This window comes from Microtus pennsylvanicus, chromosome 19 (genome assembly GCF_037038515.1).
Source record: "Microtus pennsylvanicus isolate mMicPen1 chromosome 19, mMicPen1.hap1, whole genome shotgun sequence".
In the NCBI taxonomy this organism is placed as follows: Eukaryota; Metazoa; Chordata; class Mammalia; order Rodentia; family Cricetidae; genus Microtus; species Microtus pennsylvanicus.
The window spans coordinates 12,736,659-12,755,845 of record NC_134597.1 but is presented as its reverse complement, the minus strand read 5'-3'; the positions used below and the strand labels follow the sequence as shown (position 1 = coordinate 12,755,845).

Below are 19,187 nucleotides of genomic sequence, written 5' to 3'. Positions count from 1 at the left end.
TGTATATCTTTCAAAATAAATTTGTGAAACTGAGGGCCAAGGCTGGAGATATCTAAAAGACCATGGTTAAGATCATTTTTGCTCTTACAGAGGTCCTGGATTCAATTCCCAACAACCACAAGGTAACTCACAACAATACATAACTCCAGTTCCTGGGTCTGAAGCCTTCTTCTAACCTCTTTGAGATTCAGGCACACTCCTGATGTACATACATACACAAGACAAAACATTCATCTACATAAAGTAAATCTAAAAAAAACCCCACCTAAATCAATATATAAAACAAACATAATAAGTTTGCAAAATTCTTTGTTTTACATCTAAGACAACCACAGAACAAGTTATGAGTGGTTTCAAGAAGGTAAGACCCCATTTTCTTTGATAAGCATGAATCTCTTGTGGTTATTACGGCTTCAGTAATTGATCTGGCTTTGAATCAAAGTATGAATCCTAAGTATGAACCACAGGTCAAATTCTGTTATCATGCTTTTTAATCTTAAAAAAATTTGCAATCTGCTATTTTTGGGCCTGTTATTTTACACTGAAATGCAAGATTCTATTTTATTTAAAATGGCTCCCAAATGTCCTGAAATATACTATCAACTTTTCTCACTGTGTGAACTGTAAAAAAGTCCTATTATAGCTGATATGAAAAATTCCTGCTTGAAGTAGAAATTAGCTCCACAGAATGAAATTAGGAATGAATACTTTCCAAAATAGCTTACTGGTTAAGCCAGTTATTAACTTTACATTATGATAAGATATAGCAGTCCATGTTATTTGTATAAACACAAGATTTGTGAAACCAGTTCCAATTGTAGGAGGGGAAATATTTTAGTTGCTTATATATTTAGCATTTGAACTTCAGACACCTGTACCTAAGTCTTTAAAAACCAATGGCAATGCGTAGAAATGAAAATGTGGATAGCTAGCTTTCCACGGCAAAGCCTGGGGTTATAGGATTTTACTCTTCACAATACAGGCTTCCCCTCAATTCTGTGATGTATGGATTATTCATTCATTCACCACTGAACAGTTTACTAATCACAAGCAGTGTATTGACAGATGCTAGAGATGACATTATTTCTGTACTAAGGGATTCTAATAGAAAAGGGAAGAAAGGACAAAGGATTGAATAAAAGTGTACTTAATACCAACAACGTGTTACTGAGTTTAAGGAAAATTAAATGAGCCAGATGATCTGAACAAAGAGTAAAATTCCCTTTTTCTCAAATGATTCAATCTTATTTTTATGTTCATTGCTGTTTTGCCTACATGTAAGCCTATGTTGAGGGTGTCGGCTATCCTGGAATTGGGGCATTTGTGAGCTGCCATGTGGGTGCTGGGAATTGAACACAGGTCCTCTGGTACAGCAAGCAGTCAGTGCTCTTAACCACTGAGCCATTTCTCAAGCCCTCTATACAATTTTTATCTTTTAAAACACGGTAAAGACCTGGGAGTAGCTCCAATCATTAAAGAGAATAAAAAGCCATAGGTATGTTTTAACTATATGCCATGTACTATTCATATTTTCTACTATGTCCTCAAAGTTCAGGGGAACTAAGGCCAAGAGATAAACTTACTCAAGATGTTAGAAAAGGACCAGAGCACGGTTAAACAGTACACATGAGAAGTGCCACACACAGTCACTCAAGGAGAAAACGACAAGGCCTCTAGGTAGTCCAGGATGGCTTAGACTCTGAGCGCCAGGGTCAGAGAGGCATATCACCACACCAAGCTCTAGGCACTGGTATTTTTTAGAGAATATAGAAAAGCATAGTTTAGATACAAACAACCAGAGGGATTAATCTAGAAACTACAAGAAAAGCTTGCCCATAGCAAATACAGCAGAAGGAAAGGACCAGCTAAGGCACAATTTCTAGCTGTTTTAACTTTACCTTTTATTTCTTTTCTAACTGTTGTTACTGATCTATCTGTACTGCTTAAATAGTGAAATTTTGTTACAAACGGATAATCTTGTCAACCCAGAGATTGTAAACTAAATACTAAAATAAATTATGTTTTATGAACAAGAAATAAATTATTGTATAAGGCATTTTTGATCATGACCACAGAGGTGAGAAAATTTTGGCTTAAGATACAGGGCAAGCAGAAAAAAATTAGCAAAACAACCTCCTGAAATATAGGACCTAAGTGACTATAACAATGGAAAAAGAGAAATAAATTAAAAGATGGCTGGAAATGTGGCTTAGATGGTAGATTTGCTTGGCCAGCATACACAAAGTCCTGCCTTCATCCCCAGCACTAAATCCAGCAGTATACTGCATGCTTGCAACCCTAGCAGTAAGGTAGGGAGAAGGAGCAGAAATTCAAGGTCGTCCTCACTATCCTGCACAGTTCCAGGCTACCCAAAGCCCAGTACCAAAAGCTGAAGCTACAAAAGTGGACTACTGTTATCACTGGAGAAGCTAGAGGTCCAGGAAGAAAACACTCAACAACTACTTCTTCCTTCAGGAGAGTTTGGGATGGTTCTCTTTATTTGAGCTCTACATCACTGTATCATATAATTTCATATAATTTCAAATTCACAAAAGTGCTTTACTATACAACAAATGATCCAAGAAAGAAAAACATTAAAACTCTTTTTGGCTTGGAGTTTTAATCTTTAACTATGTAAAATTTACAGGGTCACACCGCAACAAACTAATAGCTTTAAAGGACTTCACTGTTTTTTCAGCTACATTTACTTCCTATTAATACTGTAGCCGAAAGAAACAAGGTCATAAAATCACAATACATACAAAAAAAGCAACTGTACATGATTTTAAAAGGAAACCTAATGTCCTAGATATTTTTCCCTTTTGTTTGTTTTGTTGAGACAGGGTGACTGACTATCCTGGAACTCAGAACAGGCTACTGAAACTTGGGGTACTCCTGTTCCACATGCCCAGCCTCTAGGGTTCTGGGGTTACAGGTATGCACCACAACAGCCACTAATCTCTTTTTGTTACTCCTTTTTGTAGGCTGGCCTCAGAACTAGAGATCCTCCAGCCTGAGCCTCCTCAGTACTTAGATTACAAATCTCTTCTACCACACCCTCCTTTCATGGGGCAAATAAGAAACTACACAGTAGTAGCATAAAAATGGTCACATGTTAAATAAAAACAAGCTTGATGAAAAACGATGACTACCAGTTAGCCTTTCACTAAGTACAAACACAAACTTAGAACCTGACACTACAAAGAGCCACTGCTTTCTTTAAAAAAAATAAACTGTCAACAAATTCAAAACCAACTTCAAGGGAACATAATGCCACTTAATGCAGGAAAACCTTGGATTCTGACAAACTTAGGTTTAAATTTCACCTCTGCCACTCCCTCCCCATGTAAGCTACAAAAAGCTTTTAGAACCTTAATTTACTTACAAGTAAAGAGTAATAATGAAACTATCAAACTTAAGTTAAAAAGAAAATGCAACATATTTGCCTTATGTAGTATGCACATACAGTATTATATACATCATAGTACCACCCTTTCTTTAGGACCAGAACCCTAGAAGACAAACAACTGAAGTGTAAAAAGTATTTCAAACACCCTCCTGAACTCACAGGCACAACAAAGAAGCATGATTTAAGCACTAGTCTTCAAATATCACCTTTAAGTCCTCCATTTCTGATCCTACATGAAACGTTTTCCTCCTAAGACAGTAAAAGTATAATGGGAAACTAAAGGGACAAGAATGCTAAATTTTCAAATTATTGGTTATTTAAATTTAACCTAAAAGTTTGGCCTCTGTTTTATTAAAACATACTGTTATAAAACCTGTATGTAAAATTACAACTGAATATTCTTACTCAAGCCACAAAAATGGCGCTAAATTTAAAATTAGAATTCTCATTCATTTGTCCCAACATTATACCAGTATATGAACTTACACAGTGTTCTGTGAAACTCAGTGCCCTGAGTATCAAGAACTGGGAATCTTATGGCTTCATTTGAAAATATCAGGAGTTTCCAACAACATGGTACCTCTATTAACTCCCACCCGGAGTATTTTCTCCTTGGCTATCTTTCTAGCCATCAGAGCTACTAATACGAAAGTAATCAAAACATTTAAGACATTCCTTTAAAAACTGTAACATTTAATTTTGCATGCACTGCACTCTTATATTTTCAATTAGCAACTTAAAACTAGTCCATGTTGCACATGTAAACACTGCACAGCAACTTTTAGGGATTACGGCAAAGGATGCTGCTGTCCCAATTTTGTTCATTTTTCATCACTCACCAGGGAGCACAAAAGAAAACATTTTCAAAAACAAAATGAGGCTGACTTTTGGACAATCATAAGGATAAGGAGACAGAACTCTAATTTTGGTGCAACACCACAGTCTAAAAATAGAGGGTCCCCACTGAAAATATCCCATAGAGTTCCTTTGCCACCCAGCTAGAACTGAGTATGTGTCCCACATGGACGTGCCGACTTACAAAACCAGGCACTAAGAGCGGACATTTCCAAAGTGCACCACACTCAGATGTCAGTCAAGTTTGAAAAACGTCATGAAGCTTTTCCAGGAAATACTCAAAATGAACAGAGTTCTCACATTCCTTGCCCCTAGGTATGAAGTTTCCACAGTCGCCAAACAAACAAAACAAAACAAAACCAAAAAAAAAAAAAAAAAACGACAACAGAAAAAAATGGGCAAAAGTCTTAGTTCAGTGATGGGATTTTGCATTACAAATGTGAGAACTTGAGCCGTGCATCTGGTCCCATTGCTGTCACAGCGTTTAACGCACAGTCAAAGGAGTTGCACCCGCTCCGCTCTCCCTCTACAGAGTTGGTCCTATCAGGAAGATGGGATGTCACCAAATCTGCCCCAAGGGGAGCAGCAGCCAAGTTGAGCAGAAAACAACTATGGGGGGGAGGTGTCTTTGTGAACAATACTGCCTTCCGGGGAACATGGGAACAGCAATTTAAAAAAAAAAGGGTAATAATGAGAAAATTAATAAAAGAAAAAGACGGCACAGGGAGGGGAGGGCTAAGGGGCGGGATGTGGAGACCGCGTCCTCCAGAGGGAAGGAAACACCCTGAAGAACCAGGAAGCACTTCGCGTCGGGGAGGAGAAACTGCAGGGAAAAGTGAGGGTCGGCTGAGCCGTTTTCCCCCTCCCGCCCGCCCGCCTCCCGGTGACAGCCCCAGGCCAGGCGGCGCCACACCGCCCTCGACCGACCCCGCGCCGGGACCCCCAGGCCCGGCTCCCGCCGCCCCCGCCCCGCCCCCGCCCGCCGGGCTCCGCTTCCTATTTTCGGAGCACACACCCTACAAGGAGCGGAGCGGCCGGGCCTCGCTCGGCGGGCGGACCCCGGCTCGGGAAGCGGAGGCGTGCGGCCCACCACCGGAGCCCGCCCGGGGCTCACTCCGGCCCTCGCGCCGCGGCCCTCGCTTCCGGCCGCCCCGCTCCTCCCCGCCGCGGCGCCTACCTTCTCCTCATCGGACAGCTGCTCCTCCAGATCCGCCATCTTCCTTCTGGCGACAAACTGTGGCGCTGGTGGCGGCGGCGGCCACCTGACTTCCCCCTTGCCGTGCGGTCTTCCGCGCCGCGCGCCCCCGCCAAGGGAGGGGCCCGCCGCCCAGGCCGCCGCGCACGCGCCCCTCGGCTCCGCCTCTCCGGATTCAGGCCACTGCGCACACGCCCCGGGAGCTCCGCCTCCCCAGCCTAGGCCACCGCGCATGCGCCCCGGAGCTCCGCCTCCCGCTCTTGAGCGCAGGCCGGAGCCCGGCTGTGCGCCTGCGCGGCGCCTCCGAAGCCGGATCGCTCTGCTGTCTTCTATCCATCTTTGGTGCCTTTTTCTACCCAATCAACGGTGACCATATGGACCCAGTTGGCGACGAGTACACTCTGAGCCCAATGACTTTGTTCCCACCAAATCCTGAACGCTGCCAGCGGAATTGTGAAAAGCTGTCCCAGCGAAACATTTTTAAATATTAGGAAAAAAAACCCAAACCTGTTCATTAAAATAGACTTATACAATCCAGTCCACAATTGGAAGATGACTTTTGATATTTTCATTTATTCGTCCAACAAATATTTATTGGTCTTTTATGGTAGGAAGACCTCTGTGCTAGTTCTTAGGAATAAATAATGTAAAAAAAAAACACAAAACAAAACAAAAACCCAGAGAAGATACTCTTTAAGCTCAATTCTATTAATTCAACACTGAGTTATAGCAGGCAATGTACCCTTGGAAGGAAATAAAACGTTGTTGTTTTGACACTCTTTCCTCATGAACTGACTAGCCGGAATGCATGCAGGCCACCCAGGAAAATTTTCAATCGCATGCAGCCAATTTTTCAGGTAAATGAAGGTAAATACCCCATGAAAGATTTGAGACCTTCTAAAAACATTATTCATTCTTTTCAATTTTTACTGGATGTCTCTTATTTTTATTTGCCAAATCTGGCAACTCTACTACTAAAGCTTCAAGTTCACAAAAAAGTAAAGATGCAGTCAAAGCTGGCACAGGAAGACGATAGAAATCTTCCTAAATTGAGTTGCGAGTTCCGCGGGCCTGAGTGGACCAGAGAATCTGCACTTCTTACACACACCCAGATAAGAGGAGAGCCAGTTGTCTGAAAGCTACACTTTGCTTAGCCAGGACTCGGGGTTTAACCGGGAGTTAAGACTAATCATTAGAAAGTGAGAAATTATTAAACGCATTTGAACAGGGACATGACATGAACAGAAATGTCTTCGGCAGTGTCAGTCTGACAGCTGCATGGGAATGACAGCCAATGTTATTTCCTGTCAAGAGTTCTAATAGCTGTTTGGGTCCAAGCACACTATCATTAGTGACTTACTAAAGTGTTCGTTTGCAGTGAGCAGGGAGAGGAAGCAAGCCGACGTGTTCAGGAAACAGCAGGTATCCTGTTGAAGAGAAACCTGTGTGCTCCGTGAAAGGGAATGAAGTACCGTGTCTGGCCAAGGACCGCAGGGCTAACAAATCAATACCATTTCCTCTTTTATAGTTTCTCCGTCTGTGCTTCACTTATCACTCCCTGCAATTGCATGTGCTTAAGCACGACTGCCCCTCCAGACCAAGGTGCCAATCATTTATCCAGGGCTGCGTAGCTCAGGCATGACTGAAACCTAGACAGTTTATTCAATATCGCAAATTATTTCCGCTTTAAGATCTTTCGCCCTAATGCTTCGACGCCGTCCACAGAATTAAAACTTAATGGAGGTGTTCTCTCCAGAGACCTAGATCACAGCACCAGCCTCATCAACAGTATCTCTGGGATTCAGGGGTTTCCTTCTTATGTTCTTGTTTACTTGGCTTGCTGTGTCTCACCAGCCAGTACATGGTAAATTTTGCTTAGTTAACTTCCTAGAAGCCCTCCTCCTTAGAAGCCTCACCCAATTCTTGTAATGTTTTGCAATAATTTGAATCAGAATATGTTTCTACTTGTGGCTTTGGTGACATTTTTACATATGGTTCCCGCAGTAATTCAAAGAGCAATTAAGTATATAAAATGTTGGATAGTCCCTATAGTAATCTAATACTGCCTCTTGATACAGCTAAAGGGAAGTACAGAATTCAAGTAGCCTGTGTATCTAGGGGACATTTCAGTAGGTATCAATACGAGCTGATTGTAGGACTGTAAGGATGGATGTGCTAGGATCCTTGCCTCTGCTGCTTCATAATGAAGACGTAAGCAAACATTCCTCACGCGGTTCTACCCACAGGAGAATTTCTGCTCCCTTGCTTTCTTCTTAAAACAAATTGTATTTTTTTTGGATGATATATTTTCATCTCATTCATTCCCTTTCCCCATCTCCTCCCAGATCCTCCCCCTCCAGAAATTTCCTATCTAGTTTCCAGACTCACCTCTCTTACTTGTTAGTGCTTTGATCATGACTTTCCAAAACTTCCGTAGACCTGACTTTTAAATTTGCCTTTAATATATATATATATGGTGCGTTACTGTTTTGCCTGCATGTTTGTGTGTGAGGATGATGCCAGTTCCCCTGGAACTGGGGTTACAGATGATTGTGAGTTGCCATGTGGGTGCTGGGAATTGAACCTGGGTCCTCTGAAAGAGCAGCTAGTGTTCTTAACCACTGAGCTATCTCTCCAACCGTACATTTTCTGAAGTGACTTATATGCTTTTTCATCTAGTTTCCTGTAGATACGCCCAAAGTCTATAGCTCTGCTTTAAGTTTATCATGAAGGTTGATGAGATGGCTCAGTAGGCAAAGGTGTTTGCCAACAAGTCTGATGACCTGAATCAGATCACCAGAAGCCACCCAGTGAAATGAGCGAACCAATTTCTCCAACTTGTCTGTCTTCTACCTCCTGTGCTGTGGCATGCACCTCCCAACAAACAAACAAACAAACAAATGTTAAGCTTATTGTGAACAAAGGTTACCTAATTTCACAGAATCACAATCTTGGAGTCCACTGTTGCGTAGCAGTTTCTGTTGAGATTAAAGTCCTGTGTCCAAGTCTATGGTAGTTAGCTTGTGGGTTGACTGGAGTTATTTTCAGGAATATGGTTGAAGAGTCTTTGCTAGGAGTACGGCAGCCGCATTAGGAAAAAAAAACCAACAACATGACTGCATGGGTACTGACTCCCCAAGGTAGCACTCTAAGGTTTTCCAAGTGTTTGTAGACAGCCGACGCCTTAAGGCTCTCCTTTCTCCACCTGTATATAACTGCTTATATAACTTTTAGTTTCAAGAACAAAATTTGTGAGTTTTGTTTACTTCTTGAACCTTGTAAATTTGATTACTTCCTAAGTCTTCATATGACTCCTCCTGAAAGAGAATGTTTCGATTCTGAGACTATAGCTACACAACAGACATCCTCATTGAAGCTCATAGTGAGAGAAATGTTTTTTCTTCTAGATTCCTGTGTGAACTTTTCTGTTGCTTTTTGTCATATGCCAGTGCTGAGACATTCAGATTTATAGTTATTAACTTTTAGGTGGTTATCTCTGTTCATCTTGGAAAATTCATTCTGAAAACTTCCATTTTTTTTCATTTGTGATTGGGGATATTAATGGTCTCTCCCTCAGAGGGCTGTTGCGTGGACTTAATGTGATCACAGGCAGTGTGCTTAGCATGCAGGCCAGGCATTTATAAAGGTCTTAATGATGTTATTATCATCATAATACCATTCTGCCTTTTGAAGGCCATGGGCTATGACTTAATTAGCTTCTGGCATATTTAGTATCTGGCACATAAGAGCTTGAAGAGAAGTTTTGTTGGAATGCAAATCAAATCATTCATTTCACACACTTGAGTGAGAATTTACCACATTGTCCTCCCAGTCAAAGGGTGGCTTAGGAAGTCCTAAGATCTAGCCTGGGGATTCCAGAACTAGAGAGCAAACAATTTTTCTAGTGACCACCAAATTATACAAGTAATAACACATATTCAGCTGCCACTTAACTAATTCAGTAATTGATTTTATTTTTACTCTTTAATTCCCCTGCCACTGTAAATTTAAGTCTTCAGTGTTGCCACGTGTTCTAAATGAAGCACTGAGGATGGGCAATCCCTAATGTGATGCTTTAGGGCAAATCAAGGAAGTATTAAAACTTATACTTACCACTTATAATTTGGATTGTTAATATAGGATATTTCAGGCACACAAAAAAACATAGTTTACTCTTTCCACACCCCATTTCCGTTCCTCTTCCCACAAACTGCCATATGGTGGTTTAAAAGAAAATGGCCACCAAAGGGAGGGGCATTGTTGGGAGGTGTGGCCTTGTTGGAGTAGGTGTGGCCTTCTTGGAGTAGGTGTGGCCTTCTTGGAGTAGGTGTGGTCATGTTGCAGTAAGTGTGGCACTGTGGAGGAGGGCTTTTAGGTCTTATATGTGCTCAAGCCACGCCCAGTGAGACAGTCTACTTCCTGTTACCTGCATATCAACATGTAACAGTTACCTCTCCAGCACCATGTCTGCTTGCACAGTGCTTGCCCTATCCTGCCATGATGATAATGGACTGAATCTCTGAACTGTACACCAGTCACCACAATTAAATGTTTTTTTTTTTTGTAAGAGTTACCGTGGTCATGGTGTGTCATCACAGCAATAGAAACTGAACTAAGACAAACCACTAACCCATAATCCCATGCTTATCATTCATATACATTCTCATCCTTTTCCATTCTGTTTTTCTCTCTGATTTCTATATAATATATTCCTTTAAAATGTATCTATAGAATGACTATCATTTTTGATAGAGTTTTATAAATAACATGGGTAGAGAACACAAGACAAATTACTAACAAAACATAAAACAAGCACTCGGGAGGCAGAGGCAGGCAGATCTTTGTGAGTTCGAGGCCAGCCTGGTCTACAAGAGCTAGTTCCAGGACAGATTCCAAAACTACAGAGAAACCCTGTCCCAAAAGACCAAAACAAAACAAAAATAACATTAAAAATACTAGGATTACAGACATGCTACCACACACACACACACACACACACACACACACACACACACACACACACATATTTTACATGGTTTTGGGATTCCAAACTTAGGTCCTTCTTCTATGTAACAAGCACTTAACCCACTGAGCCATCTCCCCAGCCTGAGATAATAACTTTTAAAAGTTTTATCTGGATTCATTAATAGCAATATAGCAGAAAACAAGGTTGTCCTTCATCTGTCCACAAGGCCACACCTGCCTTCAAGGCAACTAGTGCAAAGAATTGTGGTAGTATCTGCCAAAATTCCTTCCTCTTGATTCTTTGGGAGTTCCACAGTGACTCCAGTAAACTCAAGTGTTCCCACGACTGGCATTCTCTTTACAATTGAACTTAATCCCCATGGCAGCCGCTCTCTAACAGTGTGTCGCCCACTGTAGCTCTGATCTTTTTTTGACATGTAGGGCTGTGTGTTGTCACTTCATTGCCTGCTGTCGCACAAACACTGTTCTGGGCTGTGTGGCAGAGTATCGAGTCTCATGCAGTTTTCTTCTGTGAGTTGCTATTGATGATAACAGCTATGGTGGACACTGTAAATGCTCTCCCCAGCTAGCCTCTGAAGACTTCTTAGGATTTCCTCCTTCCCCTCACAGTAGCTGTCATTTTTGGAAAGATTGCACCTGTGCTCGTGGGCTGTGAAGCACGGAACTGGGAATTTGGCTCCATGGATACTCTGCGTTAGATCTTCACCAAAAGCTGTCAGAAAACACACACACATCAAAATGAAACCAACACCAGCAGCCTTGATTCAGAACAGGACAACTCAGAGGTAAAATTTATACTATTGTAACACTAGTCGGAAGAAGATATAAACTAACGAATTTTATTGCCTAAATGTATTTCTTAATCTGCTACATTGTATACCTCATGACTGAAATGTGAACTTAAGACAGATCACAAAAATATTTAGTATTCATGTTTATCAATTTTAATTATGCAATTCTTTTTCATTTGAGCTTACAAAGTAATAGGTTTTCTTATGGTATTTTTATATAAACTTAGTTTTAGTTGATTCTCACCCTGCTTTAAATCTAGTTCATAACACACAGAGACAAAAGTGTTCATGTGACCAAAGACAGACAAAAGATAAGTGTTCAGGTGACGATGTCCATGAGTTCTTGTTTCAGCCACTTTTTAGGTAAGCTGACTTATTTTAGGAAATGGCTTATTAATTTATTAGGCCAGTCTACAAAGTAATTTCACCATGGGATTTTTTTACAGAGTGAAATAATGGGATCCACTATGGCATATACACATATGTCACTTAGTTCTTATTTGCCACTGTCTCATTGTCTTATCCCATCCATCCAATTTCTACCTTTTAAAAAGGTATCATTCTTCGTCAAGTTCACATATGTATATATTTCAGTTGTCCCCTCCCCCATTATACTTCCTCATCCCCTGCTAACTCCCACCAAACTCCTGTTCCCCAACAAATCCACTCCTATTTTCACATCATTTTGTTCTTTGTTGTTGTTGTTGGGTGAGCACTGAGCCTACCAAGGGTTACGCACGCACATAATCACCAGGGAGGGGCTCTTCACTGTCAACTTACCTCTTTGTTTGTGAGCCTTACCCTTTAAAGGTTGAGTCCTCTCTTCAGCCCATACCCAGAGCACAGCAACTTAATAATTGCTCTACCACTGGGGGCCAGGGAGAAGGCTTCCCATCGCCCCAACAGCCATTAAGTGTCAATAGTTCCATAGATAGGATGGAACCTTATGAGCCTCTCCCTGCTCCATGATGGAGGATTGCTGGATGCTTTGTGCACATAACCACTGGATGCTTTGTGCACTTAACCCCAGCTTCAGCTTTCCTATGCTCGTCACTTACGTGTTTTCTTCAAGAATATGCCTTTTTATACCTTTGATCCAGTTTTTCATCTGGGTTGCATTCTTACCAGTCGAGTTTGAGGTTCTAGTTTTCAAACTGTAGTTCTAGCAATTCGTTTGTTTCCTAGTACAATTCTATAAATATAATTCGTAGATGGTCGTCATTTCGTAATCAGCTTAATACACCGGCATTGCAGGGCATGCTTGAGGCAAATTCTTCCTATCTCTGGCCATTCTTTCCTCGGTGCTAGAGGAAGTTGGTGGGCTTCATTTTCACTTCTCTTGTAGATGTGATAATGAGAGAGGAAGAAAGGAGAAGAAACTTGCGTATTTATAAACCTTAAGACACTTTTCACTTAAGACATTCCAATCTTCTGTGTAGACAAAATGCTAAATGCATTTGTGTAATTGTAGTGGAAAAAAAAAGAAATAAAACATCTAGAAGTTATGAAACGCATGCTGTTGCCACATTTAACACCTTAAATCAAGACAACAATGCTACAAAACTGAATTATTTAGTTGTGTGCATAACAGGAGCTGTTTTGGAAAGCAAAACGGTGGCTGACCTGGAATAGCTCAGAAGAATCCACTGTAGTTCAGATTTGTATGCTAAGCAAGCAGGAAGCTGTAACAGATCTGAGAGAGGAACAAAAGCCTGATGTTCAAGTCTCAGAGGAGGCTACATTTCATAAAACTGACTCCTCATTTGCTAAGCTTGTTTTCACATGGAAAGTTTTAGTTTCAGCTAAACAGGGAGCTGTGGGGAAACAGGGATTCTATTTTATGTCTTTAGAGAATACACACACAGTTTTTTTGTTGTTGCTGTTGGGTTTTTATTTATTTATTTATTATTTTTTTGGCAAATTCAGAATTGTTTTCACTGGTATCAGAAGACTACCAGGAGAGGCAAAAGGCCTTCTTTCTCCAGGCTTTCTGTGGCTGGGTTGAAGAGGGCCAGGCATCTGTGGGTCTCGAGACTAACCACGAAGGGTGATGTGCAGCTTCCCTTCCTGCTCTGTAGCTCACCAAAAAAGGAAACTGGGGTTCTTAGGCTGAGCAAGCGATACTACAGGCAAGACTTAGGGTTAGAGCCAGGTCTTGCACCAATTGTACACAGAATTTTGAACATCCAGATCTTTAACTCTGGTTCATGCACATCCTAGGAACCTGGAAATCTATGTCCAAATGGGAGAGAAAGATGTCCGGACCCATGTCCCAGTTGTAGGATGAAGTAGTAGTCATTGGAAACACAATGACTGAAACGAGAGGCTGCTTGAGCAGCCGTGAGAGAAGCCCTCGGTCACATTTGGTTTCATTTTTGAATAAGTTTTCTTTGGAGACAGACGTAGCTCAGTGGAAGAGATGGTGCTTGGCATGCATGAAGTCCTGAGTTCTAGCTCCAGCTCTGGGGATGTTACAGGAGAAAAAGACAGGAAAATGAGATCTGTGAGAGGAGATGGTAGCTGGAGGGCACAACTTTGGGAGGCCAGGGAAACAAAACCTTCTGGAGACTCGGATTGCTAGTTGGATATCTCAGTTGAGGCCTGATGAATGACTGAACCAGCCAATTGATGCGTCCTGGAGCGTGAGGACGTAAAGAAATGTAAAGGGAAGAAATGCGTCTGGTTTTGGCTTATATCCAAAAACTATTAAATTTACTATGTTATTCTTTTCTCATAGCTTCCTGTATAAGTAGAAAGGTGAGTAGCTGTAGAACAGAGGTATTACAGGGCACTGTGGTTCCCACTTGTAAGCTCGGCACTTAGGGAGCCCAGACAAAAGGATTTCATTGAGTTTGAGGCTGGCCTGGACTGCATAGGAAGTATCAGGAGAAGCAGGACCTCCTACTGAGATCCTCTCTTAAAACAACAACAACAACAGAGTGATAAATGTTGGAGAAAAAGCACAGTTCAGTTTATATACTAAAACATACAATAAGGTCACATGTGACTGTCGTCACAATGTTCAGTATTTTCTTATGTCTCATTTGACTTAACTTTGTGAATGGAAGTTACTAGAAAGAACCCCATGTCACACTGAACCTTCTGTTCAACTAAGAATCTCAATGACTGTGGGGAGGATGGAATGTTACAAGCCCAGAACCTAAATGTAATTTATCTCCTGCTGTTAGTAGGCCCTTTAATAGCCATTTCTTGCCCATTCCTGTACCTGACTCATCTTTAGGACCATTTGGTAAATCCTTGAAAATATACAAATACAACATACTACCAACCAAAGAGCCAAGAGCGTAGTTGAACAACATCAAGGGCCTGTAGCAGAGATTCCTCCGGTTTCTGGAACCTGCCCACCTAATGTTTCCAACAACATATTTGAAAAGTGCTTTGGTTTGTGATTTTCTTGCTTTTATTCCTATAAAACTTGTTGGGACTGCTACTAAGTTGGAATATAGTGTTTGGGGCACCCTGAATCTATTTACAGGCCATGGTCACTCATGTTTGGCCCCAGAATAAATTAACTCTCACTTTCTTTAAGGAAAAAGTTGTGTTTAGCATCGACAATTTCTAACAAGTTTCTTCCTTCTTCCAAATACTATTTTCCCACGTTGTTTCCTCTGATAAGGAACAGCAGCTGGTTAGGACCAGCTGTTTCTTGACCTGATGTATCTCAGAACTACACATGGGAGTAGGGCCTGTCTTAGAGCTAGGGTTTCTATTGCTGTGAAGAGACACCGTGACCATGGCAACCCTTATATAGGAAAACATTTAATTGGGGTTGGCTTGCAGTTCAGTCTAGTCCAATATCATCATGGTGGGAAGCATGGTGGCAGGTAGGCAGACATGGTGCTGGAGAAGGAGCTGAGAGTTCTTTCTACACCTTGATCTACAGGCAGCAGGACGTGAACTGACTTGAGCTCTGAGACCCCAAAGCCCACCCACTAGTGACACATGTCCTCCAACAAAGCCACACCTCCAACAAGGCCACACCTCCTAATAGTGTCACCCCCTATGCACCAAGTGTTCAACACGTGAGTCTATGAGGGCCATTCCTATTCAAACCATCACAGCACCTTGTTCAATAGGACCCTTTGGTGCTGGGTAGGGGTCAGGTACCCATGGTCTGATGCTCTCCGTATGATCTCAGTGTAGTGACCTTAGCATCTTACTCAGCATCAGTGGTCTTCAAATTCTTGGGCAAATCACTAGCTGCAAGAGACAGCATTACTATTCTAGGAATAAAGGATTCACCAAGCAGATAAGACTGACATGTTCTCAGAGTCTCCCCTTGGCAGTTCACTAGTAACGCTGGGACACCAGAGACCTTGACGTATATGAAAGTGAATACATTTTGTCTAACAACAAGGCTATTTTTGCTTACCAAGTGTTTAATAGAATCATTTGTGACAGGAAGATGCTTTTCTTAGTTTTTCCCAAAAGGATTATTTTCCATAAATGGTAGCATGTGAAAGCATTGATCTAGAAAAATAGATAAATACATATATGTGCTGTTGAGATGTACTTTTACATAGATTTATATAGATTCTATTAAATGTAATAGTTAGGCAAAAGGCGTCTTCACCCCATAGCTGGTCCTGAACAACCTCCCCAATGCAACTATCCCCCGTCTCAGACTTGCGTGATGTCTCTTAAATTTGCCACTCTAGGATGAGTGTGAGTGCTGTGCATGTCTGTGCACTGTGTGAAGGTGTATTGCTGGATTGGTGTAGTAAAAAGCTGATCAGCCGGTAGCTGGGCAGGATGGACATGCAGGATTTCCAGAGAGAAAAAGGAGAAGGAGGAAGAGGAGGAGGAGGAGAAGAAGAAGAGGAGGAGGAGGAGAGGAAGAGGAGGAGGAGGAGAGGAAGAGGAGGAGGAGAAGAGGAGGAGGAGGAGGAGAGGAAGAGGAGGAGGAGGAGGAGGGGAAGAGGAAGAGGAGGAGGAGGAGGAGAGGAAGAGGAGGAGGAGAGGAAGAGGAGGAGGAGAGGAAGAGGAGGAGGAGGAGAGGAAGAGGAGGAGGAGAGGAAGAGGAGGAGGAGAGGAAGAGGAGGAGGAGGAGAGGAAGAGGAGGAGGAGGAGAAGGAGGAGGAGGAGGAAGAGGTGGAGGAGGAGGAGGAGGAGGAGGAGGAGGAGGAGGAGGAGGAGGAGGAGGAGGAGGAGGAGGAGGAATCAATGCAGGAGGGAGATGCCAGGAGACATGGAGATGAAACAGAAAGTGCAAAATGGAAGAGAGCTAATGTCATATGATAGAATGTAAATTAATATAAATGGTTAATTTAAGCTCTAAGAGCTTGTTAGGGACAAGCCTAGCTATAGGCAATTTCACATTTATTAAGAAGTTTCCAAGTCGTTATTTGGGAGCTGGTAGGACAGAGAAGGACTCATTACATGTGACCATATTTCTAGCTGGCTCTGAATGTTTCTATGTGGATGTCTTAGGCTTAATTTCAGAGCAGAAAACACAATTCTTGTTACCTCGTGGATTTTTACCATGTTTTTTTTCCTCTAGACTTTCCCATGGAGTTAATGGCTGCTACAGTCCTGATGTTTTTATCAGACCTTCAAACTCGGTTCAAAAACACAGTTTTTCCTTGTCTTCTTTTGACATATGATCTTACTGTGTAGCCCACACGGAGCTCAAAGTCTTGACAATCCTCTTGCCTCAGCCTTCTGAGTTCAGGGATTACAAACGTAGGCCACCATGCCTGGCTCTAGGTCTACTGTTCACGGCCATAATTTGTCCCTCCTTCAGTAAAGATCATCTTTATGATCTTGACTGGAATTTCTCCTTCATGGAGTCTCTCTTACCACATCTTCCTTTCCTTTTCTGACAGGTTATTTAAAAATCTATTGTTTCCTTATGATTTATTGGACTAAGAGAGAAGAAAAAAATATTTTCTAGGCTCTACTAGTAACATGTCTCATTCACTGAGCAAATTTCTCCTTTAGCTTTTTCCGCCCTGAACTCTCTGTTTATTTTACAGTTGACATGCTTTGTGATATTAAGTACTCTTTAATTTCCCTCCCAGGCTTCTGGGTCTCTGGGGGAAGCCTATTTAATCAGTTATTCTCAAGATTTAGTACATGCTAGACTCTCCAGGAAATAGATTCACCCTTAAAGTCTGATTCAGGATGGGTGAAAAATTGGAAATTCTGACAGTTCAGATATTGCTGCTGGTCAAGGGGCGGGGCCTTCTCCCAGCCCTGGATTTCCTAGCTTTGTGGCTGCTGAAACATTGCTCACACCACACTTTCTGGGATGAAGATACCCATTTCTGGGTGTGTACTGCTGGATCATGGCTGGATTATTCTCTGACACGTAGCTCTTTTTTCTTAAGTGTATGTGTGTGTAGTGTGTTTGAACGCATGTATGCGTGTTTGAATGTCTGAAGCTGATGACAGGTGTCTTCTCTGATGGTTTTTTCTACCTTATTCATCAAGGCAGGGTTTCTCAGTGGAGCTCAGAGATCACCACCTTACATGGCAGTTCCTGTGTCTCTTCCTTCAGATGGCTGGAATTAGAAGTGGGCCACCATGCACACCTGGTACTTATGTGGCTTCTGGGATCCAAACTCTAATCCTCATGTTTGTATGCCACCCACTCTAAGCACTAAACCATCTCTTCAGGCGAGAGTTCTCCTTTTACATTCTCTGTGTAGCTTGGACCCAGATTTGCATGATGAAAGACGAAAACATCTCTAGTTCGGAAGAAAGTGCAATTATACCTCTTTTCATTCAAATCACTAAAAGGGAATATCTATGGCCATAAATAAGTTTTTGCTTATTTTTAAACATTTAATACTCACTGTTAGTATCTGCCTTCTCTCAACAAAAAATGTGCAAATCACCTATCTTGTGTATAAATAGCTTTTATTGATGTGTAGCCTTATTCTAATACAATGAGCCTAATCATTCTCTTATTGAGAGACATTTGCGTTGTTTCTATTGCTAGATGTATGCGTTGCTGATGTCTGTACACAGTCCGTGTATTGTCATTTTACTTTCCAGATATCACTAGAAGGTATCAATTTTAATGAAGACCAAGTTGCCTGTTCCTCTGATGGTTCACCTTTGCTCCACCCACCGTTTGAAAGTGTTTCCTGACTCCAGGTTCTAATATTGGCCATGACACTAAATTTCTCAGACTGTTTTTCTCCAAGTGTTTCTTAATTGTTCTAAGCATTTATATCTTCTCTTCTCAAGCATTTGGGGAGCTGAGACAAAAAAGAAAAAAGTTCTGGGAGTGCCTATTTTCACTTCCCATTTCTAGGGGCAGATTGAGTTCTAGCCTCCGGAAGGAGCAGTGTCTTAGGTTGGGCTGCTGTAACATAGAATACAGATTGCCTGTAAACAGCAGAAATCGATTCCTTATCAGTCTGGATGTTCAACAATTCAAGATCAAGGTGCAGGAAGGTTCATGTGTCTGGCAAAGGTTTCATAGCTCAGGCCCTTGCCTGGTGAAGGGGTAAGTCAGCTTTCTGGTATCTTTTTATACAGGCACTAATACTGAGGACTCTACCTTCATTTCCTAATCTCATCCTAAATCCAACCTACACTTAAAAACCACTACCTTAGGGGTTAAGGCTTATGCGTACAAATTTGTAGGGAATATAAATATTCAGACCATAAAACACTCTTAGAATATCATCTCTACCTCTTCTTCCCACCTCTCATCTGTCCTTTCTTCCATACCTCTGTTCCTCTGAAGTGACTCACATACTATATATAGACCCTCACACTATGGACCATGGAAACCAATATACTCTTATTCTCTTTCCACCTACGACCTACTGTGTCTATTAGGAAGAGGAAGTCAGGGCCCACCTGTAGCTCCTTATTTGATGTAGTTGCTCTATTTAGTTAGCTGACTAAACTGCAGGTGGGAAAAGTTTTTTTTGGGGTTTTTTTTTTTTTTTTTGGATTTTCGAGACAGGGTTTC

At 41.7% G+C, this 19,187-nt stretch overlaps 1 protein-coding gene across 1 annotated transcript in view; it reads right to left on the bottom strand.

The window, feature by feature from the left end:
• Capza2 (capping actin protein of muscle Z-line subunit alpha 2) overlaps positions 1-5,670 on the bottom strand; it is a 40,035-nt gene extending 34,365 nt beyond the window's left edge. The window contains exon 1 of the mRNA XM_075953956.1: positions 5,442-5,670. Coding sequence (XP_075810071.1) covers positions 5,442-5,480 — 39 coding nt within the window. The 5' untranslated portion in view covers positions 5,481-5,670. The remainder of the gene's footprint in view (positions 1-5,441) is intronic.
• Between the last annotated feature and the right edge of the window lie 13,517 nt (positions 5,671-19,187).